The sequence below is a fragment of the Ursus americanus genome, chromosome 21, assembly GCF_024610735.1.
Source record: "Ursus americanus isolate L20-20 chromosome 21, mUrsAme1.1.p, whole genome shotgun sequence".
Lineage (NCBI taxonomy): Eukaryota > Metazoa > Chordata > Mammalia > Carnivora > Ursidae > Ursus > Ursus americanus.
Window position 1 is genome coordinate 33,811,466 of NC_142147.1, and position 26,633 is coordinate 33,838,098.

The window sequence follows — 26,633 nt, forward strand, 5'->3', positions numbered from 1 at the left end:
GCCCCCAACATCCTCCTGATGAGACTGTCCCATGGCTGGACTCTGTTACTGGAGTGCTCTCTGAAACCCCCTAAGTGGCTTTGACATGTTGCCAGGATTGAGAACCTTGCAATGGCTGTCCCTGGACAGGCACTTAGCACAGTGCCCACCTCAGGAGGCCCCGGGCTGTCAGCCGGGGTGATGGGGCTGCTCTGGGCTCATGTGTGACCCTCACAAAAGGAAAAGAAACTCCATTTGCTCTGAGCAAGAGCCCACCTCATGAATCTTCTTTGCCAAAGACTTGAAGTTGGCCCTGGGCTGACGTCCTGCCTGAGTGCAGGGAGCTCTACCCACAGCTCCCCTGGGTGTCCAGGTAGCTCCTTGCAACATGGCTGATGTTGCGGGTACCCAGGTGTGCAGGCAGCACCGGGCCCGGTGCCTAGCAGGAACACCGGCATTTCCACCCTTTGAGGGAGCAAGAAAGAGATGGGCGTCCATTTCTCCAAACTGAGGAAGAGCCGGGAAAGGCTGCTGAGCACAGAGGTACCCTGGGTGTCCGTGTCCCCACCTACACAGCCACATGCCCATCAGATGGACCCCAGCCGCCATCTTCCTAAAATGGAAGGGTCAGCTCGAGTGGCTGAAGCAGACTAGCGGAGCCATCGGGAGCCAGGCTTCCTGGGGTCCATCTTTACTTCGCAGCTCACCAGCTGCATGAGTTTCCTGGGGCTGCTGTGACAAAGTGCCACCAACCGGGGGCGCCTAAAACAACAGAAACTCACCATCTCAGAGTAGTGGGGCCAGAACTCCAAAATCAAGGTATCTACCCTCCACAAGGCTGTGCCCGCATGCACACACTCTACGGGAGGTCCATCTTCTTGCTTCTTCAGAGTTCTTTGGCTTGCGGACGCATAGTTGCAACCTTGGCCTCCAGCTTCACATGGCCATCTTTCCTTTGTGTATGTGTGAGTCTTCATACGGCCTTTTTATAAGGACACCAGTTGTTGGCTATGGGGCCACCTCTGATCCAGCCTGACCTCATCTTCCCTGGATTGCACCTGCAAAGACCTGTTTCCAGATAAGGTCACATCCACAGACACCAGCGGTTAGGACTTGGACCTATCATTTGGGGAACACAACCCACAACACCAGCTGCATGACCTTGGACAAGGAATTAACACCTCAGTGCCCCCTCCTCCCGTGTATCATGGGGACAGACTCCTGGGCCCCACCTGGCGCTACGGAGTTGGAATCTGCTGGTTTTTTTTTTTTTTTTAAGATTTAGTTATTTATTTTAGAGAGAGAGCGTGCGTGCGTGCATTGGGGGGGGGGCAGTGTGCAGAGAGAAAGAGAGAGAAATCCTCAAGCAGACTCCGTGCTGAGCAGGGAGCCAGACACGGGACTCCCTCCCAGGACCCTGAGATCACGACCTGAGCCAAAACCAGGAGTCAGCCACTCAACCGACGGAGAATCTGCCTTTTAACAAGACTGTCCGCATGGTTCCTACACACATTTGGGTTTAAGAAGCGCTCGGTGAGTTTTAAGAGACTGGATTCGGTGCTCAGCACAACAGAAACACTTCATACATGTCAGCCATTATTTCTGACCTGTTTTCCTCCGTTTTATAAACCTTGAGAGCACCTTCCATTTACCCCGAGAAGTTCCGGTCAGCACACACAACAGGGCAGAAGCACACGTGGCCTAATCCCTGCCCCTGAGGAACTCAGAGCTTGGGGAGAGAAACAGCCCCGTGCAATCTATTAAATGTGGTCAGACCCATCCGTGTGATGATTGGATTTTGCCAAGGGTTCGGCAGGCCCTGAAGTGCCAGGTAGGATGGAGTGCCCAGTGGGGAGCCTGGCACCAAGGCCAGTTCTTCTCACCAGCCAGATGCGTGGTTGCCCAGGCAACCGGCCAATGCCCCAGAGACCATGCGCAGGACGCTGTGCCTGAGTTCCCGCTGTTGCCTTGGAAGCAGTAATGACTGTGGAGAGACCGCCTCCGGTGGGCACGTAGGGGGCTGAGTGCCCTGGCTCTTTCCCCTCTTTCACACAAATTGTCGGTCTCCCCAGGACCTGGCTGTCCAGGCAGGTGTCAGCAGGATGCCCAGCTGCAGGCGGTCTGGAACTGCCACGGGGCAGTCTCAGACTGCAGTTTAAAGGACTTCTCGTGCATCTCGGAGCAGGTGCAGTCTCCATAAAGGCAGAGGAAGCCATCGGGTGTGCCTGTCGGAGTGGCTCCATGGTCGGGCACTGAGGAGCCACCGCTGGACCTGCTCCCAGTTCCAGCGGTGGCTCTTACTTGCCACATGACTTAACCACTCCCAGCCTCAGTTTTTCTCCTCTGTAAAATGGGCCTAATTATATCACATGCCTTGTTGAATGGTTGGGAAGATTTAAAAAATTAGTTTATTATATAAAGTGCTTCACACAGGACCTGGCCTATGGAGAGCGCTCCGGAAGCGATCACCGTTAATGCTCTTGTGTCATTTGTCACTTGTGTCATTATGCAGGGTGGTTGTTCCTGGAACGTGATAACCACTGGATAAGTGGTAGCCAGTATTACTGTGTTTCTTAGCTTTGTGAGCATGAGTTGAGCCATGCTTTACCTGCCAGCCAGTGGGGGGTGGGGGGGACGTGGCGGGGGGGACGGACCAGGGCTAGGCCTGTGTCTTGTTTTGTGTCCTTTCTCTTACTTCTGATGCCCCCCCAGAGCCAATGGCCAGAGTAGGCATCCCTACACTCCTCTTGAAAATCTTGAGTCCCTGGAGGGTAATCACTGATGAATCCATCTGTCAATTAATTGTACCAGCAGGTAACAGCTCAGTAATCGTATTGGCTAAATTAGCATCTCTTTGTACGTCCACAGGGGGCTGGGAGGTTACAATCTGCCTCAGGTTGAGGGTCAAGACCTGAGGGCCAAGTGGGCAGTGTGGGGATGACACACATGGGCAAGTCACAGGCCACCTTTGTATCTGAAGGCAAAGTGATGGTCTTTGATGCTGAAAGGATTTAAGACGTAGTATCCAGTTACTCTGGAGGACTAAAGAGAAGGCCAGCAGCCCAAGAGTTGGGGCCCCCAGAAGCACTGCTTGGCAGGGATGGCGAGTTACCTACACGACCCCATAGCGAGTTGTGAAAGAATGAGGAGGTCAAGGGCCCCTGTCTAGGAATCAGAGAGGCCAGACAAGTTGCCCAACCAGTCAGTCTTCCTGGATGTGCAGGGGACATTTGGGGACGGGACCCTATAGACCTGGGAGGGAAAGTCGGAAGAGCAGTTCAGGTGAGCAGGGTGCTACCTGCATTCTGACCCCAAAGTGCTGGCTGATTATGGGGAGAAGCAATGAATGTGTTGCTGGTTCTCTGGGGACATTAGTGATAGGGGGGCCCCAGGACCTTAGGACAGCATTGCCTGATGGAACTTTGCAGTGATGAGAATGGTCTTTCTCTGCACCATCCACCATGGTAGCCACTGGCCACTTGTGGCTATCACGCAGCCACAGTGTGGCTAGTGGGACCGAGGCACTGAATTTTTCACTGCATTTCATTTTAATTAAGTTAAATATAAGTAGCCACATGGGGCTAGGGACTTGGGTCCTGGGCAGCACAGCTTTGGGCCGTCTACCGGAGAGAAGTTCTAAAAGCCAGTCGGGTTCCTCCCCGGCTCATTTTTCTTGGCAGCTCCAAGGAGCTCCCGTGCCGCCTTTCCTTTAATGACAGGTGGTGGGGAGCATGCGTGCTCGTGTGAGCCTGAGCTTCGGAGGCTGCGGCAACCAGCAGAGCAGCCCCATCACCGGGAGGCGTGCTTCCAGCACATTCTGAGTCACGCCTCTCCTGGTGAGGGGCACACTCCCAGTGACAGCTTGTCTCCCGTGGAGGAGCCGACAGGCTCCGCTTTCCCAGGCCGGAGAACCCCGGGCGTCTGTGGTTGTCTCTGCCGTGGGAGCAGTTGCCGGAGAGATGGCGGATGTTGCCCAGGTAACGTCCCCTCCCTGACGAGCAGAGGGTGAGGACTGCAATGGAGTGACTGGCTCTGCCACACAGGAGGCAGGAGGCTCTTCCTGCTGGCTCTGTTGTTTCGGGAGCTGGCGGGGCTTAGTCACGGATGCCAGGAGTCTTCCTAAGTTCCGCCTGCTCTAGACCACTCACTCCTAGGACTTGGTAGGTGACGAGAATGAGAGCTGCTGGTTAACCAGCACGGGGGCCGGGCGCTTTCTAGATGTTATCCTGTGGAAGAGCCGCGGAAGCCTTGGGCCGTCGTCCGTCCGACCCCGCATCGCAGATGAGGCAACTAGGGTTCAAGTAATAGACCGTGAGTTCCACGAGCACTTGGGGCCTGTCTGCTTTGCTCACTGTGGGGATCCTTAGTGCCGAACACAGGGCTTGGCACGTTGTAGGAGATGGTTCTGGGTCATTTTTGTTGAATGGTTAGATAGGTAGTGGTTGGATGGATGGGTGGATGGAGGGATACATGGATACACAGGTGGATGGGTGGGTGGACAGGTGGATGGATGAAGCAGAGCTTAGATTTGAACTGAAGTCTGCTGTTGCAAACCTGTGCTCTTGACCGCTAAGTGGTACTATCTCTGGTTTTGTCTGATGTCCCCCTCTGCCTGCTTAGGTTGGGATTTTTTTCTTAAACATTTTAATTGAAGTATAATTTACGTACCTTAAAATCCACCAATTGCAAGTGTATGATTCAGTGACTTTAGCAACTTCATAGAGTAGTACAACCATCATCACGATCGTGTGTTCGAATATTTCCATCATCCCGAAAGATGCCCTCGTGTCTGTTCGCAGTCTCTTCCCTGTTGCCACCCCCCCCCGGCCCCAGGCAATGACTGTTCCGCTTTCTGTCTTTATAAATTTGCCTTTCCTAGACACCTCATGTAAAAGGAATCCTACAAGACGTGTTTTGCTCCTGGCTTCTTTAACTTAGCATCTCATTTATAAGTTTCGTCCATATTGTAGCCTGTGTGAGTAGATCCATCCTTTTTACTGCAAATACTAGTCCATTGTCTGGATGGACCACATTTTGCTTACCTGTTCACATGTGGGTTGTTTCCAGTTTGAGGCTATGACGAACAGTGCCATGGACATCCATGTCCATGTCTATGTGGAGTCTGTTTGTATTTCTCTTGGGCAGATTTCTAAGAACAGAACTGCTGGATCATATGATAAATGTACGCTTCATGCTCTAAGTAACCAGCAGACTGTTCTCCGGTGGCTCTGTGCTCCCGCACAGTGCCATCAGCGGTGAGCACGGATCCCAGTCCCCCACGTCCTCACCAGCACTCGGGATCGTCTTTTTGGTTACAGCCCGCCTGGTGTGAGTGAAGTGGTGTCTCTTTGTGGTTTAAACTGGTATCTCCCTGGAGGCTCGCCATTTGGAGCAGCTTTCTGCACACTTGCTCCTAGACTGGCTTTGCCTTGAAAAGCCGGGGGTTGGCAAGCTTTTTCTCTAAAAGGACCAGATAGCAAATATTTGGGTGGGGCTTTGTGGGCCACACTGAATTTCTGTCCCACGTTCTTTGGGGTTTTTTGCTTCACAACCCCTAAGAACATTCTTGGCTTCCTTGCACAAAACGAAGCCGGGAGCTGGGTTTGGCCCCCTGCCGCACTTTCCAGACCCCTGTTTCAAGCCCCTCTCAGAGAATTCCAGGGCCCCTGCCAAGAGAATCCAGTGGCCCGTGGAGTCCACGCTAAACATGGCAAGAGGTCACCCACCTCTCCTGGTGAAGGGGCCCACCAAGAGGACCATCCTGCAAAGCCAAGGGCCAGGTTCCAGAGGCGTCCCATCCGAGGCTCATGATGATTCAACACCAGATGAGCTCATCAGAGTTCCTGGGATGAAACCTGCTAATTTGTCACCCAAGGCAGAGTGAGTGGGTCCCTGTGGGTCCTGGGCAGGCCTCCCTCTGCCCTGTGGCTACCCTGTCCCAGACCTTAGAGCCTCTGGTGGGATCCAGCTGCCGCCCCCCCCACCACCATGATTTCACAGCCCCACTGTCCACCTGCTGTTCCCACTAGCATCTCCTGCAGCTTCTCCACCCCCTGGTTGCCTGGCCTCTGGCTCTGCAAGCCTCGTGGACTTGTCCTGGCCCTCACCGTATGCCACCAAGCTTTCTTGACCCCCTTCAGCACTATGTATCTTGACAAATCTATCCCTCCTCTCCACTATCTGCACTGGCCCTGACAGATGTGACAGAGAGACACCTTTGGAATTAACCAGAGCCAGTTCTGACTCCTGAATTGTCCCTTTCTAGCTGTGTGGCCTTAGGCAAGTCATGCCACCTCTCTGGCCATGAGAGTCCTGTGTGTAAACAAGACACTAGAGTCCTGTAGCAGACACTGCAGATGTGCCCCTCAGCCACTCCACTCTGAAGGCTGCTCACTGGACCACATGTGACTGCCTGGAGCCATGTTTTTTCTCGCTATGGAAGCACTTAGTCCTGGGCACAGGGCAGCCAGAAGTATGGCAGTGTCCAGGGAGTTGGTGGGTAAATGCTGCAGCTTCCTCGCTCCCTGGTGGGGGGAAGGGGGCAGTGTATTATGGTCTCCATGAGTCCCCACGGGATTCACAGCCAGCCCCACAGTGGTCATAATACTTGGTGGTGCCCCGTTAATGACCGCCTTCTCCTCTCCACCCTGCACTCATGTGTCCTACATCGCCTCACAAATAAAGAAACCGTTTGTACTTGGGTTTTTGTCTTAGGCTGTACTCTGGGGGCTGCTTAGCCCATTGCTGGTCCCCAGCCCCAGGGTTACCCTGAGGATGGAGCGAGGGGATGCCCAGAAGTGCTCAGCATGGTGCCTGGTGCGTAGTGTGTGCTCATTACGCATGGGCCCTTGTCACAAGCACTGCGACCTTCTGGTTCCAGGTCCTGGGGGGATGCCCGTTAAGCAAGGGCTCGGGTGCTCGCAAGAGAGCTGTTGTCCTTCCCCTGTGAGGAGGGGTGTGTCGGTGAGCTCTGAGGCTGATGCTGCCCAGTGGGCCGTTTTGCCTGGACCTTGCTGCCTCAGAGCCTCAGTGATGTCTGAGTGTGGGGAGCTGCGGACAGCACTCATTCCCCCCCTCCCCCCGCAACACACTGGCTGTATTTGGCAAAGTTTCAGTGAGGGTTGGGTGGAACAATGTTCACCAAAGATTAATGATAGCTATTTCTAGGTTGTGGGATTTTTGAGGCCTTTTTTCACTTATCCTCTTCTTTGTGCTTTCCAGCACGGTTTAAATTTCTTACAAAGAGCAGGCATCGTTTTCACAAAAAGAATGAAGTCATTATTCTTTCAAAGGTAAATAACTTGCAGCTGATCAGAAGATAGGGCCCTTACGGCTCAGGCCGTATTCAACTCTAGAATCTACTGTGGGAAGACATGGACGTGAATCGTGTGGTTTTCTTTGGGGCTTAATATATGGCGAGTTTCTGTGACCATTTCGTGGTCATTTAAAAATAAAGCAATTCTCTGGGTATGGAACAAAACCACCATGTCTAGGACTCAAAGGAGCATTCATCTTCTGGGATGGATCGGGTTCTTGCCTTGGGAAGTGTCTCCATGGCGTTAGACTTTGGGCACTCTGTGTTTGCACAGGCCAGGCAGTGCGGAGGTGGCCGTGCTCCTGGCTGGCGGGGACTGAGACTGGTTACCGGCCCAGGGAGGCCTCAAGGTGGCTCACCCTGGGTGGCTCAGTCGGTTAAGTGTCTGCCTTCAGCTCAGGTCATGATTCTAGGGTCCTGGGTTTGTGCTCTGCATCGGGCTCCCTGCTCAGCAGGGAGTCTGCTTCTCCCTCTCCCTCTACCACTCCCCCTGCTTGTGTGCTCGCTCTCTCTCAAATAAATAAATTTTTAAAAAAGAAGAAGATCTGGGATGATGAGGGGAAACAGACTTTGCTGTGAGTTAGCTATGTGAGTGATGGTGGTGACGATGGGGCATGTTAGCAAGTGAGAGACTCTGGAAAATCATGGAGTTTGGGAAAAAACAAGAGAGAAAGTGGGATCCTATTTGCATACTGTGGGTTGTCCGTTTCGTCCTCATAAAGTTTCTCAGAAGAGACGGGTTAAGAATCTGGGTTCCCTTTTTGTTGCCAGTGTCTATTCTGTGTGGCCTTTGACTTTGAATGTGACTCCATACAGAGAGTGGGCCGCATGGGTCCACAACTTAACAAAGGTCATACACTGAAAGAGGCTGCAAAGTATTTTCATGCCTGATTTACAGAAAAGGAAACTGAGGCTCAGTAGGTGATATGCTTTATGATGAGAACTGGGACTGACTCTAGTCTATCTTGTGTTCCACCACGAGGCCTCACTCCGCATAGTTAACTACTCAGGTTGATAAGGAATGGGTTCCCCCAGGTACTTCCTTGAAGACCCTGGGTTCCAAGACCACTTTGCAATTCTGAACTCAGAAACTAAATGGCCAGGGAGACCCTGGCGGCTTCAGGGGCCAGTGGGGGACCCTGACCTCCTCCCTCCCCCCTCCCTCATTCAGACTCTGGCTCAGAGATTGTGACTTGTCACCCCAGCTGGCTGCTGGCACGGTGACACTAAACTTAGGTTTTCCCCAGGGAGCAGAGCACTTAATGAAGGAGTTCATCCAGTGGGAGACTCCCAAGCAAGCCAGGGCAGCAATGGGGCAGGCAGCTGCAGAGCCGGGAGGGAGTTTGGCTGGGACCTCCGCCTTCTGAGGGCTGCTGTTTCCATGATGTCAGAGAGGCGGAACTCTGCCTCACATCACGGGAGACAGCAGCCCTCGCCCCAGTGCTCTCCAGCTTTGGAAGCTGCCCTGAGCAAAGGTGAGAATGCTCGTCTTACTCACCAAGCAGGAACTGAAGACTGCCTTCAAGTTTCCTGGGGGCCCTCTGGGCTTGTCTCCACCTGGCTGGATTCCCCAAGCCTGCCTGTCCTTTTTCTTAGCTGGACTCCACTCTCCAAGGGGGCCTCTCAGGACCGGGATGAGAGGTGCCTCTAACTCAAAGAAGGTCCCTCTGTGGACCCTTGAACGCACCCACTCTGGCCGCGTGTGGATACTTGGGAAATACGTTTGGCAGATGTGATCTGAAAGAGAAACCTCTTCACTCTTTTCTAAGTCGGTAGCAGTGTGAAGATTTCTCGGCTGGTGTCCGGGAGGCCTGGTTATTTGCAAGCATAGCCTGTAACTCTGGGCAGGACCTTTCCTTTCTTTGGGAGGCCGTTTCTTACGAGGAGGTAGTGGTCCACACCGACAGTTTCCTGGGGTTTATACATCCTAATGTATCTGTTTCTTTGATCATCTTGCATCTTCCGCCATCAGCATGTCAATAACATGTCTGTGTTTCCTCTCTCCCAACCAGAAAAAGATTTACAAATATAAGAAAGTCCTGAGTAACCCCAGCCGTTGGGAAGTGGTGTTGAAGGAGATCCGAACTCTGGTGGACATGGCCCTGACGTCCCCCCTGCAGGATGACTCCATCAACCAAGCCCCACTGGAAATTGTCTCAAAACTGCTCTCAGAGGTAAGACATTCCTCCCGCTTGATTTTGCACACCCCTCCACCCCCGCCTTTCAGTTTTTTTTCTTTCCCTCTGCTGAGCACAACCCCGTAGCCAGCAGCAGAACTGGACCCGAGTTTGTACTGTCTCCCCATTGCCCAAGGAGGTGAGCAGTGGCCCCCAGCAGCCTGAGGGAGCCGAGAAGGAGATCTGTTCCCAGGGCCTGCAGCCGAGCAGCCCCCAGGGGTGTGGCAGGGGTGAAGGGGCGGTTGTTGCCGCCCTGCCATGCCCCACCACTGAACGTGGGGGGACTGGTCTTGGGCCTGAGACTGGGCTGGTGGAGATGATGGTGACAGCGAATTTCAGAATTTTCCCGTTCGTCCCCAAGCCAGAGCACATCGTTGAAGCCCCCAGACCACGCGTCCCCCCACCCCTCGGCATTGGGGCCAGCCATCCTGGCCCGGCTCCATCCTCCCTCTGCCCTGGCCTGTATCAGCTCCAGGGGCCCAGGCAGCAATAGCTTGCTGACAGCAGCTTACAGCTAGCACTACTCTGCTTTGCCAGGTGACCCCACACTAGGGTGTGTGCCATGCCGGACACTGTCCTGGACCAGCCCCTGTCCTCCTGGAGCCCATGTTCCAGCAGGGGCACAGTCAGAGTCGGTTCCGCTGTTGGTGGGGAGATGGCAGCTGCTTGGAAATGCACTGTTGACTCTGTCCCAGCCATCTTCTCCGCGCTTCCCAGATACTAACGCTTGTCTCATTTGTTTGCCTGCCTGGCCCCCTGGAGACGCTGGCGTTGACGACTCCTGATTTAAACTCTGCATGGCCACCGGAGTGATGCTTCTGTCCCCCTCCCCTGGGACAGGCCCCCGCTCTCCTGGCACGCCCAGTTCCCTGGGTAGCTTCTAGATGCCCCTCTGAGTCCACACAAGCTCCTTGCTGCCTAGAACCACCCCTTCCTCTGTGGACCCAGGCTGGTTGCTGCCGGTCAGTCCAGGAAACTGGCCCAGGCCTTCCATGTCTGCTGAAGAGAGGGTCCCTTGCCCTGGAAGCAAGTGGGGGCAAGAAGTAGAAGTTGGGCGGTAAAGATGGTCGCAGGTAGAGGGGCCATGCCTTTGGGTATGAGACAGCTTCATTTCACAGAAAAGCAAAGACTCAGGCTTTGAAATGAATCACAGTCAAAGTCTGGAATTTGAGACCAGGCCAGGGGCTGTATACCCAGCATTACATCCTGGCTTCCCAGCCTGAGCCTGGCCTGGCTGCTCACCGTCAGTGAACACCTGCCGTGTGCCAGCAGGTGTCAGGTGCCGTGCATATGACACGGGTAGTACATCCGCCCTAGACAGCTGGGCCTTGCTGTCTCCATTATACAGTCCCCCGAGACACTGAGGGACCTGCTGAGCAAGCGGTGGGGCTGGAAATTCCCCTTAGGGCTCCCTCGCTCTCACTGCAAGGCCACATCGCCCACCCCTTCTGCCCCACCAGTCCCCACTCTACCGTCACACTATCATTAGATCAGGCCTGCTGTCAGGACGACAGGGAAGGCAGCAGGTGGGCACTGTCGGCAACCTCTGGCAGCATTTATTTCCGTCTTACATGTTTCATAGACCACGTGCCCCTGGGCCTTTGCATCACTTCTCAGGCTGAGGTTTTAAAAATCTTCTGATCCCCAAGCACTAGGGTGGAAAGACAAAGGCATTTAAAGGGGAAAGAAAAAAGGAAGCAGCTTGCATCTGCTGTGTACCTACTGTGTGTCAGGCAAGGGGTCACTGTCATTCACCCTGACAGACAGTGCTGCCATTTGGTGAGGGACAGAGCTGGGACTGCAGGCCAGGCAGCAGTCCCTCGAGGAAGGCTCAGCACCTCTTTGAGTGACATGGTTTTTGAGCACATGCTCTGTGACCACCTCTTTGGCACGCACTTGGAGCTAATACTTTACATTTCTCCAGGGACCCTGTGAGGTAAGTCCTAAAATGTACAGACGAGTAAACAGAGGCTGGAGAGGATAAGTGGTGGGCCAGGATCCACGCCCAGGTCTGTCTTATTGGCAAGCTCACGCTCTTGTGCATAGATGTAACATAAATGGGTAGAGACTTTCTAGGGAGGGGGGCGCCCCAGCCGTGTGGGACACCGTGGTTGAGAACGGCTGTTGTAGAAGCAGAAGACCCTGATTCTACCCTTCAGGTGCTAACTGGCCTTGGACAACTTACTAGGTCTCGCAGTATTTCATCTGTGAGTTGGGGGTAAAGATGAGCACCCATTTCATAGAATTAAGGGTCGGGTGCTCGACTACGTGCAAAGCACCTGGCCCTGTGCCTGATACACAGGGAGCACTTGATAAATGGTTACATTTTTGTTGTCATGGGAGATGGTTTTGATCTTGACCTTGAGCATTCTCAGCGGAAGGGTCTAGAGGGGTGGGTGGAAAAACAAATCCTTCCTTCTGCTTTCCCTTTTTTGTTTAGAACATATGGCCTAGATTATTTGTGTGTTCTCTTTACTCAGGTTGTTCCCAGGGTCTCCTTCTGGGAGGCTCCAGGTGTCCCCAAACCAACCAGAAGGTGGGCAGGATCCCGAGGAAGGGAGCGAGGGAGGGGGAGGAGGGAGACCTTGGTTCTGAGAAAGGACTGTCCCATCCACTGGCCAAACAAAGCCGCATCCCTGACCTCCCAGGTCTTTGTTGAGTGTCTGGAGTGGCCACTCAGTTTAGGGTGCCCGTGTCCCCTGGGATGCATTGGCTGTTAGTGAGTGCTCTCCACCCAGGGTGGAGAGAAGTGTCCCTGCAGAGTGGCACAGGCTGCCTCCAGCGATTGGGACAAAGGAATCGGGACCTGTGCCCTTCGTGGGAAGGTGCACAGGTGCGGTGAGGAGCAGGCCGGGCCCTTCAGAGCCGTCCGCCGCAGCCTGAGGGCTGGAACAGCCCCTTGCTTGAGCTGCACACCAGAGCTCAGTAGCTAGAGATGCGGATGTTGGCATCAGGGCAGACAGTGGTCAAACCCCCACCCCACCATCTCTTTCCCGTGCTCCCGGGCAAGCAGCTGCACCTCTTGAGGCTCGGGTAGCTCATCTGTCGATGGGAGAGGAGGAGAACCACTGTAAGAAAGAAATGGGTGGTATGAGGGTTATGAAGTATACTCACAGCCTGAGGCATAGTGAGCTTGTCGTCAGTCATAAGGAAAGATCGAAGCCTTCCATCAGAAAAATCACTGATGTTTAATATCTGCCACAAACGGGCTCCTTAAACTCTACCAACATCCACAAAAAGAAAAAGCCTTTGGAATCCAAGAAACATCCTTCCACCTTCTCTGTGTTCCTGGATTCTGAGCACTGAGGGCCAGGCTGTCTCCATGGGAACCTGGGGACTTGAGGAGCACAGACGCTGGCCCGGGTTCCATGGTGGTCCTCGCCCCTCAGGCAGCCACACAGAAGCATGTTCACGGCCCACTGGCTTTGCTTTTATTCAGCTGGTTGTAAACTCGTTAGATATCCTGATGTCCTTAAACCAGTGCCAGGTGGTGGACAGGGTGGGGCTCTTTCTAGAACCCAGGAACAATCGATCTTTTGAGGTCACTATCCAGTGAGGCGGCACGTGATGAGGGGGCAGATGTGGCTCTGTTAGGAGATCTGAAGGAGACCAGTGAGAGCCTGTGCCCACCAAGACAAACAGATAAAACGGAGCACGCCATGGAACTAGCGGAGAGGACAAGAGTGACCGTTTCTGGATTTTCCCATGATTTCTCGTTTCCATGTGTTTATTCCTTTCGTCAGTCATGTATTCACAGGATAGTGGTAACAGGTACCCACTGGGTGAGAAAATTCCAGATTGGGAAGAAAAAATCCCTAAAATGAAACGAATTTAATCATTCAACTTACTATTATATCTGCAAGTTAATTGCTAGAATTCGGAATTTAGCTAAAACATGTTTGGCTCACGGACCACCATTCTTCCCTGGGAACCCAGTTGGAGAACCACTGAAATAATATATGTGCTGTGCCTTAAAGGCAATCTGGCACACGGCTGAAATTCAGAAGTCTGTCTCTTTCCGTGTTTACTGTGAACCTGCCCTCTGGCTTCCCGGAGGCATCTCTGTGACCAGCACGGAGCACGGGGTTAAGCCCTGTCTGTGTATCCTGTCACAGAAGCCTATGGAGGATCCCCATTTATGGAAGAAGAAACTGAGTCTCACCAAGGAGGAATGACTGGTCCAAGGTCACATAACTCACAAGGGGTGAAACTGGGACTCAAAACTCAGTGTCTACCACCGCCCCCCCCCCCACCACCCCAAAGCCATACTTTTCTCCCTTCCAGGCCGAACCTTGGAGGGTTTTCTGATTTGTTTAATTAAGAAAAAGCAACACCGGGGCGCCTGGGTGGCACAGCGGTTGGGCATCTGCCTTCGGCTCAGGGCGTGATCCCGGCGATCTGGGATCGAGCCCCACATCAGGCTCCTCCACTATGAGCCTGCTTCTTCCTCTCCCACTCCCCCTGCTTGTGCTCCCTCTCTCGCTGGCTGTCTCTATCTCTGTCGAATAAATAAATAAAATCTTAAAAAAAAAAAAAAAAGAAAAAGCAACACCTTCACTCTGAGAGGCTAAAAGCATTTTAAACTGTTTGGACCTTTGAGATACAAGTGTTCCATTTTATTAATATTGTGTTTTTTTTGTTTTGTTTTGTCTTCCTCCTGTACTCTCCACTCACTCCCTTAGAACACAAACTTGACTACCCAGGAGCATGAGAACATCATTGTGGTAAGTCTCTCAAGATCCCTTTCCCTCTGTCCACCTCCTGGTGCCCACGGTCCTTCCCCTAGTCTGAGTGACTTCTCGAAGCAGCTGGAATCCACCAGCATCGTGACCTTGCTCGGTCTTGTCTTTTCTGTCAAGCCAGACGTGTCTGCCTCCTGCCTTTGCACATTTCAGAGCCCCAATTGATGGGGGAGGGGGGATATAATTATCAGTCTTTAAGGTTTATAGCAAATGTGTCTTCATTGCCTCCTCCTTCCTGAGTGTGCTGGGGGGAGTTGAAGGCAGTAGATGGAAGAGAGCATATAATTTATTCAGAGGCATAACCCTATTAGCTGAGAGGTAAGTGTTCTCGTTCTTGTCCCAGGACATCTCCTCATTAATCCATGTGTAGAACCTGGATTTAATTCTCTCTGATACGCAAAGTGAGGTCATATTTTCTGGGACTTGACTATGATGTAAGCCTCTTTGGCGTAAAATATCTTCCTGGGTGATTTGAAGCTCTGAAATGTGACTCTCACTAGAGAGAAATGAAGTTGCACCTGCTGGGTGCCAGGCATTGTGCCGTGTTTGAATCCATAGGTAATGAAGACAGACCCTGCTCCCAAGGAGTTTGTCATCTATCGGAGGAAGACAAATGAGCTCACCGCACAAACAGAGAGTGATAAACTCACCTGGGAAAGAAGCCATGGTGCTTCCTGGAGGCAGTGATGCCTGAACTGGGTTTTGAAGCATCAATAGGAGTTTGCCAGATAGCAAAAGAGAGTAAAGGCATTCCAAAGAGAGGAAACAAAACATGCATAGAGATGTAACACAACGCAGTATATTCTGGAAGCTTCAGCATTGCTGGAGTGTGAAGTATAAGAAAGTGGGAAGTAGGGAGGCAGAACTTGAGATAGAAGTGAGAAGCAAAGCCTTATGTGCCCAGAAAGGACATTCACCTGCCCCAGAGGTCCTATGGCTACAGCCTTTGAAACAAGGGCAAGATGCCAGACTCCGTGCCCCTCTGAGCCAAATAAAGGTTTCGTGGGCCCACCCCCTTGGCCCTGGCAAGCCCAGCCTGGAGAATCACCCTCCTCACCCCAGCTGGGGCCTGTGGGTACCAAAGGAGGTGGGTCCTAGGCGATGTATTATGGAGAGTAAAGGCAGCAGCCTCTGTGGAGCCCCACCTACAGTGCCAGGCACATAGTAGGTGCTCAATGGGAATTTGCCAAAGATAGAGAAGGTTTGTTTTTTGTTTTTGTTGTTTTTTTTTTCCTGTGCTCCACTCTAACCACTCAGTGCCTTCTCTTGCCAGAACAGGGTGATTGTCAAGCTGGGTGCCCCCACTCCCCACCACCACCTTTCTCTGGTATACTATTAATTAATAAATTGATTTTGCAAACTTTTGTTGACATGAGGACAAGTATGTCCAAATACTAGTCTCTGTTTCACAGACCTAGCGCTGCTATGGAGAGATTCACTGTGTGGTGGAAGAGCCTGGCAAGTGGACAGATAATCAAGTGATAACATGGTCAGGGGTTGAGATTTGTTTGGAGTGTTAGGGGAGCCCAGAGGGCAGACACCTAACATCCACTGCCAGTGAGGGTGCTGGGAGGAGGAAGACGGAGGGCTTCCAGGTGGAGGTGAGCGAACTGGATCTTAAAGGAGGGGTAGGAGTGCTTCAGGGAAAGGCAGTCCAGGGAGAGGGCATGAGAAAGGCAGAGCAGTAAGACTGGCTGGCAGAGAAGCAGGCGGGGACGTGGGTGCAGGGAAGGAGGTGGCATCTTCCTCTCCATGCTGGCACTACCTGTGGGTCCCACCGTGCTCTTCAGCTCTGAACAAAGGGTGAGGGCTTTGGACTGGGGATGAGCCTCGGAAAGGAATTTTGATCTGAATGATCCAGGCTGCTTTTATCCAGCTACTCTGGCGGGGCTGACCCCTTAATTGGACTGAGCTGAGCTCCCCTGCTAAACAGACATGCCGAGAACAGAGAAGAATTTGATCTGAGGTCTGCGCCTCAGCCCTGCATTTTCCAGCCTCCCTTCAGTGCTCTTTACTACCAGTGCCCTTACCATTATTGGGGAGCCTCCTTTCGGTCCAGAAATTACATGATCTGATTTGACCAGTTAGCAATGAGTCTTCTCCCAGCGGGGCTTGGTATGTTTTTAATGTGCTTATTTTTCAGAAATGCTTTCCCAAGTAACTTGAGTGGGTTTTATTTGGTCCGTCAGGGGTCGGACATCTATCTGTGCCATACCTGGTTGTGGCTGGTAACCAGTGACCTGCGTGGACCTGGAGCCCAGACCCCAGCTGCTGTCCCACGTGCTGGTGAAGAGGGTGGGCTTGAAGCTCCACGTGAGCTCAAGTTTCGAGCCGGTGTAGACCCTGGGCCCACCCAACACTAGCTGTGACCTTGGGCAGGTAGCGGGAGAACTTCAATTTTACTGTATTGAAAATATCTTTAAGATATTCTTTAAAAATACTTGTACAAGTATTCCATGAAAATAATTTCATTAGAATAAAGAAAGAAAAAAAGATGTCTCCCCATCCTAGTGTCCTCATCAGAGACAGCTTCTGGCGGTTTTCAGGTAGTGACAAACCCACACGGATACAGTTGCGTTTTTATTTCTTGTTTTCAGCCTTAATGATGTGGTGCTAGGTGGGCTGTTCCATGGTTCTTTCATGTAAGACATCTTAGGGATGCTTTTAAGTGTCTTCGTGCCTGTCGCCCCACGGTTTCTAGCCGCGGTACCTGTGGCATTTGGGAATGAATCGTTCCTTCTGGGGGGCCTGCCCTGAGCATTGTGGAATGTTGAACAGCATCCCTGCTCAACCCACTAGATGCCAGTGGCCCTTCCCTGTCGTGATATCAAAAATATGTCTCCAGACAAGCCAACATCCCCTGGGAGGCAAAGTCAACCCTGGTTGAGGACCGCTAGCCCACTGGATACTTTCTACTGGCTCTAGAATATTTTTATTTAGCCAGATGGCCATTCAGATTGTTTTCAGCTAACTTGACATCCTAAGGCTCAGTCTCCTCATCTATGAAATGGGTATGGCAACAGTGCCATTCTTACAGGGCTCCTGGGAAGGTTCAGTGAGCTCATGTACCTAACATTCTCAGCAGAGGACTTATAGAAAGAGTCCACAGAAATATAAGCTCTTTTTAATTAATCATACCTTTTAAAATGATCATAACTCTGTGACGAGGGCAGACCTTGTAACCTCCCCGACCCTCTGTCTCTTCATCTGTACAAATGAGAATAACTCCCGCTTGACCTCACAGAGTTGTCATGAGGACCGAATGAGATAATAGCATGGAAGCACGAGAGATAATAGCATGGAAGCACAGAACCCATGCCTGACACCCACTCTGGGCACTTCAATCCTTCCCACTCCTTTATTCCTTGACTCGTTCTCGAGAAAGAGGGGCCCAGCATGAGTGAAGGGGCTCCATCCTGCACGTGGTTCCTCCTCCCAGAGCTGGTCCAAGATCTGGGTCTGGGGAACAGAGCCGGCTGGGGGCAGTCACCCTGTCCCACGGCCCCAGCTGCAGCCGGACTAGCAGAGGGAGGGCTGGCCAGGTGGCCGCAGGGGATCCCCACACAGCGCGCTAAGCACTGAACTTCTGAACGTGCACGTGCAGAGCCAGAACCGTGGGCCAGGCTCCTGCCAGTTGTTCCGTTGTCTTTCATTGCCCCATGTCTCCTTCCCTGCGCTTGTTGTCACCAGACGGGGTTATTTGTTGCTTCGGCATATGGAGGGCCGGGACTGAGAAGTAGCGTGGTGAACAGCTCAGGCTCCCGAGTCAGACGTGGGTTCAAATTCAGGCTCCGCCGTGTTCTGACGGTGAGACCCTGGGCCGCAGACTTCCGCTCTCTGAGGAAAGGGGCGGGACTCACACCCAACCTCCCAACTCACAGGGAGGATTACGCCATGCCACGGGTAGCACCGAGCCCAGCGTGGACAGCTCCCAGGGCAGCACCAGCTAGTGTGGATGTGCCTGTTGCTCTGTCACTATCACCCGTGTCATTTTGGGTCCCTGGGGCTGGAGGGGGACTGTGTGGCACGCAGCACCCCCAACCCACACTGTCTGGGGGAGCATTCTGCACCGACAGAGGTATCCTCTGTCTGCTCTGCCTGGTACAGTGGCTGCTGGCTTCGTGGGACCCCTGAGCACTTGAAATGTGGTTTGTGTGACAGAGGAACCACATTCCCATTTTTTATTTTATTTCACTTAAAATCGTTTCTTTCCTGTCCGTTGAAATTGGAAGGGTGGCCTGCACCAGTGGCCACCGTGGTGGACGGTGATGCCCTAGACAGGTGAGACCCTGGGCTCGTGGTCGGCCTTGTTGGCGGTGCTACAGAGCAGCCCTCAGTATCACTGATCTCCTTCACAGAGGTGCATTCGCCTAAGTGCTCATCTCTTCTTGGCATCCAGCGATGCTTCCTTTCCCTGATGGTCCCCAGCCCAGTGGAAGGCCTTGCCGAGTGGTCCCTCCCCATATCCAAAGGCATCGCTGCAGGGAACAGATCACCGAGACCCTCTGAAATCGAGCAGGCAGGGTCTGGGCCGTGGTGATGGGGAGAGCCTCCTTGTCCTCACAGAGCCCTCCTGGGAGTCGGGCAGAATCGCCAGCCCTTGCTGCTGCGTCGGGTACAGCCCAGGGCAGCCCCTGCTGTGATAGTGGCAGTGACATGCTGTGCTCCGGGTACTGGGCTTATCCTGAGGCTGAGGCTTCAAAGCTTCTACAGTTTTCTTTTATCAAATCCCCCCAACAACCTTGTGAATCACTCTAGTTCTACCCATTTTGTAGGCTAGAAGACTAATGCGCAGGGAGGTTGAGTTGCTCACTCAAGGTCACACAGCCTGGCAGGCTTGGTGCTGGGTCCCGGGTCTCCTCTTTGTTAATCTTGTGCCCAGTGTGGCAGACGGGAACATGAGTGAACTTCACATAGGCATTAACCATCCAGTAACTAACATTTATGGAGAGCTGGCCCTATTTCAGACTTTATACCAAGGGTCCTCAATTGGGTACAGTTTTGCCCCCCATGAGGCATTTGGCAATGTCTGGACACATTTCTTTTCAATTGTTCAAATATTTTATCTGAATCTGAACTTTAGCACAATCATTAAAACAGAGATCATGAGAGGGGGAAGAAAAATCAAGACTCAGACGTCATTCGGGCCACGGGAACCTTGTACGGGAATGGCAGTGAGAACCAGTAAGGATTGTACAGCTAGCCTAGGAAGACTTGCTGAGACATGAACTCGAGGGGCGTTAGCTATTCTCACCTCCATTAATATAAAATAAAGCGTGTCAGGAGGCTTTTTGATTGTCACAACTGGCTGAGGCTTGCTACGGGCATCCCATCGGTTGAGAACAAGGTCACTGCTACACACCCCGCAAGGGACAGGAGCAACTGGCCCCAGATGGTAACAGGGCAAGGCTGGGAAGCCCTCCCTCCTGCTCTTCCAGTGACTCTCTCTGCTCCGCTTTCCAGGTGGGAACTCAGGCGTTAAGAGAGAGGAAATAACTTGTTCTAACAGTTACGCTGTAGTAAGCGCCAGGACTAGAACTCGCACCCAGGACTCTGCCCCCAGTGCCTGGGCTCAGAGCCACTCTCCTATCCTGCCCCATAGTCGGGGACTGTTGACCTGAGGGGGACGTGGACGGATGTCAGCAGGCCCGGAGCCCCTGAAGTCACACGCACCACTGTAGGGGTGTATCTTCCTGGAGGGCAGCCCAGAGCTTTTATCAGCTTCTCAGTGGGTGCCATGAGCCCCCCCGGCCCCGGTAGGATTCCTTTCTAGAGATTCCAGCTGACATTTATTCGTTGTCTTTCAGGCAATTGCTCCTTTGCTGGAAAACAACCATCCACCACCAGATCTCTGTGAATTCTTTTGCAAGGTATGGCATGACCGAAATGGGGCTGTGTTTGCAGGAGGCAGCCGGCCTCTGTGTGTGTGTGTGTGTGTGTGTGTGTGTGTGTGTGTGTTGCTGGGGGTTGGCTTTGCATCATTTGCTGAAAACCGAGGCTTCCCCGACCTGGGTCAGGGCCCCAGACAGAACCAGAAAGCAAGCCAGGCAGCCCATTCTTAGAGTTAGAACTCTCTCTCTCTCTGCCAGACAGGTGATAAGCAAAGCCCAGGGTCCAAACCAGTGGGTCAGGGAGGAGCGTCCAGCTTTTCCTTGGAATATCTTTGTAGCTGCCTTGGGAGAAATTTGTAGCAGATTTTCTGGGTTCCTGACGTCAGAGCTGGTTTATTATTAGCCATGGCTCCTCTGAGCACCGGCTGGCCCACAGTGGGGCACAGCCATGGGGCTTTTCCTGAACAAGGAAAGCAGGCAGGGGATGCCAGGTTAGCTGGGAGGAGCCACAGAGCAGGCCATCCACTCCCTTGGACCCAGAGCCAGGCTTTCAGTGGGATTTACACGCAACGTGCCCAGGGCATGTCGGGGACCAGTCATCCCTCACTCTGAAAGCACACTTCAGCAGTCTGGGGAACCAGCATGCAATCCTGTTTTGTTCTTTGCTGTGTGATTTTTTTTTTTTTTTAATGTAATGATTTGATGTCCTTGGAGAGACGCAGGGCCTAGGTTTGCTGCTACCCCAACGCTCTCTGCTCTAGCACCTGCTGACTCACTTCACTCACGCTCCTTCCCTCCCTGGCTCCTTCCACAGCCATATACTGTCCTTGGCGGGGGGGGGGGGTGTTGTGGACTGTCCACCAGCGAGACAAGCACGTGGCCTGGCAAAGCAGGCACCTGGGAGGCCCAGTGGTATCTGGAGGAAAGAGGACTGTGGTGCCCTTATTGCATCTGGACCCCGCTCAGAGAGCATGCTCTGTCTGTTTGTCAGGGGGCAGGAGCTTTAGAGATTACAGAGACAGGGTCGCAGTAGCCCCTTTGGCCCAGTCTCTCCATCAGCAGACCTTTTCTGGCAACCCACAGAGCAGAGGGTGGGCTCAGCCTGCCGGCCCCAAGTGCCCAAGTGCGTTCTCAATGTGCGTGGACGGGCACGTGGCAAATGTGTGCCCTCTGGGCCAAGCAGTGAGCACCTGAGCGTCCAACTGAGCCTGCACGTGTGCGTGTACGTGTGTGTGTGTGTGTGTGTGTGTGTGTGTGTGTGTGTTGCAGGAGCGTGCCTGCACAGGCATCAGGCTTCTGTGCCAAATCGAGGCCCCTTCCTCCTCGGGGCTTCGGTGAGACTAAAGACAATTAAACAGGCCTTCTTGGCCCCCAGCACCTGGGGGCGTCATGCCTGGAGCAGAATGGGGTCCTATATCCCAGTGCTTGGGCTCCTGAGAGGATGGCCAGTGGCTCCCTTACTGATCACAGCACGTCCTCTCCTCTCTCAATATTTTGTCCGATTTCATCCAGCTCTGTTCCTTGTTCTCCTCTCAAGCTGTATGATTTCTCCCAGATTTCATGGTTTTCAGACTATCGTTCTAAAACAGTGGACCTTCGTTCAAAGTAGATCATATCTGGGGGTTCCTGGTAGCACGGAGTGAAAACTAGTGATGTAGAAGAAACCATTCTTGGGGCGCCTGGGTGACACAGCGGTTAAGCGTCTGCCTTCGGCTCAGGGCGTGATCCTGGCGTTATGGGATCGAGCCCCACATCGGGCTCCTCCGCTATGAGCCTGCTTCTTCCTCTCCCACTCCCCCTGCTTGTGTTCCCTCTCTCGCTGGCTGTCTCTATCTCTGTCAAATAAATAAATAAAATCTTTTAAAAAAAAAAAAAGAAGAAGAAGAAACCATTCTTTTTGGCGTTTCCTGATAGAACTCCAATTGGTCCTGAAATAGAGGGCTGCCCTGTCCTTTGGAGGGAGGGGTCCCAGCCTAGGGGGGCTCGTGAGCCCTCAGGCTGTTTTCCCTCTGGGGGTCGGAGTCCCAGCCTCAGTGCCTCACCCACAAGGCCGGCCTGCCCAGAGAGGAGAGCTCGAGGGGAATGAAACCGCCCCCACTGGGTCCACCCTGGGCCGGCTCACTGGACATGCCTGCGAGCCTCATCAGCCAGATTTCTAAACCAGGTCCCTAAGATGTGAGGAACGTTTATTGAATTTGGTTTTCCCAGGAAAGCCCTGATTCCTGATATCCCAAGTTCAGGGTCCTCATCCAGGGGTTAGAAACCCAGCACCTTCAGGCCCAGGCAGGTTATAAACGTGTTGGCATGGTGGGGCCTCATCTGTTCCACCCAAAGACCTTCAATTTCAATTTGAAAAGATTTTATTTATTTATTAGAGAGAGAGAGAGCATGAACAGGGGGAGCGGCTGAGGGAGAAGGAGAAGCAGGCTCCCCAGTGAGCAGGGAGCCCGACATGGGGCTCGATCCCAGGACCCCAGGATCACGACCTGAGCCGAAGGCTGACAGATGCCCGACTGACTGAACCACCCAGGCACCCCTCAATTTTAATGTGAAAAACAAAACACGCTGATGAAGTAAAGTACATCTAAGAGGTGCATTTGATGGCCTGCAGAGTGCTACCAACCTATCAAAGCCAACAGCTGAAAAGCCAGAGAACTTTCAAGATTCTGGTGTCCAGACACTAAACTGGCATTCTTGCACCCATTTTTTAAGAGACCGCTCTGTTAGACCAGGCACTCTTGAGTCTCAGTGCTGCAAAGTGTCACTGGAGTAAATATGGGCCTGTCCAAATGGACGCCTGTCTGTACCATCTGATACAATCTCGGCCTTTATTATTTTTTTTAAAGATTTGATTTAATCTTCAGAGATTAAATTAGAGAAAGCAAGAGAGGCATGTTCTGGGGGAGAGGCAGAGGGAGAAGGAGAGACAGACTCCCCGCTGAGCATGGAGCCCAATGCGGGGCTTGATCCCAAGACCCTGGGATCATGACCTGAACTGAGTCAGACATTTCACTGACTGAGCCACCAAGGCGCCCCACAGTCTTAGACTTCAAGAGCCACAGGCCAGGTCTGGACTTCCAGAGGCCCCATCCGCTCTGGCCAGACCCTGCCAGGCTCATTGCTGACTGTGCCCTTCTGTCTCCCCAGCACTGCAGAGAGCGGCCCCGGTCCATGGTGGTCATCGAAGTGTTCACTCCCGTGGTCCAGAGAATCCTCAAGCATAACATGGTGAGTTCCCCTGACACCCCGACTGCAAAGCAGTCCATCATTTTTCCCCAGCCTTTCGCCATTCCCCAAAGATTTGGGGCACAGGGTTGGCTGGCCTGACAGTCAGGGACTGGGATTGGGATTCTGTTTAAGTTCGGGTGTTCGTGCAGCCTGTCCTCCTTAGCTCTATTTTCTTCTCTTAAGGCAATGGAAAGAAATCTTTTCACAGTAAAAATAACAAAAATAGTATGGCTGGGGGAGAAGAGAGAAGTTTCCCGTGTGTAGAGTCACAAATGTCTACAGACACTCCGCCCTCAAGGAGGGGGAGTGGAGCTCCTCACGTCTTCGGTGGGAGCCGTCCATAGTGTGTCCTTCCATAGGCACAGTATGGAAAGGGGGAGAAGAGTGACCGTATGATGGAGAAACCTGACAGGCAGCCACGGCCGCGGCCCACGGGTCATGATCAGCAGCCGCAGTGACAAGTCATGTGAGGGCAAGCACCCTGCTACAGTGTGAGGAGAAGGGTGCCATACCTCTGGGAGCTTCTTCTCTCAAACCCACAGGCCCCATCTAATCCTGAGAGAAACATCAGGCCCGTCCCTGCTGAGGGACATTCCGCAAAATACCTGACCAGCACTGCTCAAAACCGTCCAGGCCATTTAGAACAAGTAAAGCCTAAGAAACTGTCACAGCCCAGAGGAGCCTAAGGCGACATGAGGACTAATTATAGCAGGACGTCCTGAGTGGGATCCTGGAACCGTAGAAAGACGTCAGGGGAAACAAAGGCAGTCTGAATAGAGTATAGACTTGGTGGTCTACGTGGCCCCTTTGCATTCTCATCAGTTCAGTGAGAGCAACAAATGTCTTTGTTTTCTCCATGTTACACGTGGGGAAACTGAGGCTCAGCAGAGTCCACTCACTGGCACCAGGGGCCACAGCTAGGAATGAGAATAACTAACATCTGCTCACAGATATTTATTAACACCTTCTTAGAACCAGACACAGTGTGACACTCAGGCATATCACATGTCATTTAACCCTTATGAAATCCCAGGACCTCCTTTCACAGAAGAGGTGGCTGGGACCCAGAAAGGCTCCCTGGGTCACTCAGGGAGCTGATGAGCAGCCCTGAGTGCTGATGAGGGATGCCGAGGAGCAGCCATCAAAAGCGAGGGCCAGTGTCCGCCAACCTAGACTTGAGTCACCTGGGTGGTGTAGACGCATCTATGTAATTGCAGCACTTGTGGGGGCACTGAGTCAGATGTGGGGTGCCCACGACGACCACCCCCTGCCCTGTCAAGATCAGCATGTGAAAACAACGGTGTCTCCACACCAACCCCCCAACCCCAGTCCGGATGGAAGTGTATGACTCGTGCTATTCTGCCCCATCCCACGCTCGCGGCAGACATCATCAGTCGATTACAGCACTCTTCCTGCAGAGCCCAGACATAGCTTCCAAATCTGTCTCAACACAGCATTCCAGGCAGCCACTAGGAAATTGAACGGTGCTGGTGCCATATGGATTCTCTTTACCATTCTCGACCCTGGGCAGTCTCACACCATAATTGAATTGCTGCTTATTTCTGAGATCCTCCTTGATTTGAGATAAATGCATTTCTGATTTTCCGAACACAGGGGAGAGGAATACTCCGTCCAGTTCTTTCTCCGGGACTAGCAAAGACGTTCCCTATGGTAGTGGTGGAGAGCGTGAATTTGTGCCCTAATTTGGGCTTTTATAGTTTTAGGGGCACTGTCTGGCTTCAGGCTTCTGAGAGGAAAGGATTTCTGACTGTTAACTTTAAAATCACTGTGGAGGTGGTGGGAGGTGAGGTTGTTCCCTTTCAGAGTCTAGAGCAGAGATTGCAGAGTTTCTTTTGCAGAGGACCTTCCAGTGACAGAGCCAGACCCCCAGGGTATGCTGTCAGGGCCCATGCCTCCTCGGGCACAGAAACGTTTTTGCATATTCCATGGTCATCAATAGGCCGCTTAGTAAGGTTTCTTTTAGGACATTTGCCTTCCGAGGGAAAAAAAGTCAAAATGCAAGCCAGCCTCCCACGGCTTAACCACACAACATCTCCCTTAGGTTTGATTGGTTTTATGGGCCTAGAGTGTTGACCGTGTAATAATTTTCTGGATAAAATTCAGAACAGCTACAGGGCAAGTGCAGAATTTATAGCGTCGTTGTAGCCTGGCAGAGATCAGGGACCTTCAGGCATGAATCCTCACTTGACGTTTAAAGAACTCCCCAAGTGATCCTCAGCGTCTGGGGATGCGATAAAGCTTCGCAGTCGCTCTTTGCTCTTGGCGTCTAATTACATGCCATGAACTCTGTCAGAAGAGAGATAGGACAGAGGAGGGCTAGTCCTTCCGCAGAAGAACAGATGTGTGTGAGGCAGGGATCGTGGCTTCTGCTGGGTGCAGGACGCATGGCAGAACTTTGGTGTCACTCATTGCATGCTCCCTACAGCTTATTTCCCGGCCGTGGGCCAGATGCACTGTTTTGAGCTGGGGCTCTCGGCTGGTGTGGGGAGTCTAGTCTCTGGTTAGTGGGTGTGCCTAGCCTGCCACCAGCCACATGACTGTCAGCATCACACGAGCAGTGGCTTCTCTTCCCCGCGCATGCAGTGTTTCTCATTAAGGGGGCACTGGAACATTTGGGAGTTGGAGGAAATGCTACACCACAGAGGTGTTCTGGGACTTTGGACCTTCCCTTATCCTCACGGTGCATCTTCTGCAAATCTATCGTGTGTCCCATTTCATGGATGAATAGATTGAATCTTAGAGAAGAGTCTCAGAGTGTTACTCACTGGACTGAAATAAAAATTAGATACAAATGGAACCAGTCCTCTAGAATGTTCTCCTGGAGGTTCTAAACAATTTGTTAAACTGTATTCTCAAGAATGACCGTGGTCCCTGTGCCCACATGCCACTCATTGGAGTGTTCTTATGGTAAGGGAGGCAAGAAGGTCCCGAGGGGACCACTGGGTGATCTGACCACCTACTTTCCAAGAGGGGCATTTTTAGCTTTTCTGAAGAGGTAAAATGTCCCTCACCCACATGTCAAAAGGCCATCAGACCCATCTATAATGTTCATTTCCAAGAAAATGACCTTGACTCTCCAGAAATCTCACAGCAAAGATAAGGACAGTTATCTTTAGCAGGGTTGAGTTGAAGCAGTTTTCATGGACTCCTAAACCCTTAGAAGTGGAAGGGGGGCTTAGAGATCTGCGGTTACAGCCCTCACTCCACAGCAGAGACGATGAGGTCCCGAGAGGGCCACACAGCCTTCCTGTCACCCTTTTCCAGGGCACTAGGGGACTTGAGATGTCTTCCTCAGTTTGGAAGCACAGTCAAGTTTCACTTATCTAGCCCAGTGCTCTGT

The 26,633-nt window shown here is 52.5% G+C and overlaps 1 protein-coding gene across 1 annotated transcript in view; it reads left to right on the forward strand.

Annotated features, from left to right (window-relative positions):
• The window catches only part of CMIP (c-Maf inducing protein), a 233,148-nt gene that overhangs the window by 168,613 nt on the left and 37,902 nt on the right, over nucleotides 1–26,633 (forward strand). Inside the window, exons 4-7 of the mRNA XM_045796073.2 lie at nucleotides 9,307–9,468; nucleotides 14,154–14,195; nucleotides 20,021–20,083; nucleotides 23,192–23,272. Of these exons, the coding sequence (XP_045652029.1) occupies nucleotides 9,307–9,468; nucleotides 14,154–14,195; nucleotides 20,021–20,083; nucleotides 23,192–23,272 (348 nt within the window). The remainder of the gene's footprint in view (nucleotides 1–9,306; nucleotides 9,469–14,153; nucleotides 14,196–20,020; nucleotides 20,084–23,191; nucleotides 23,273–26,633) is intronic.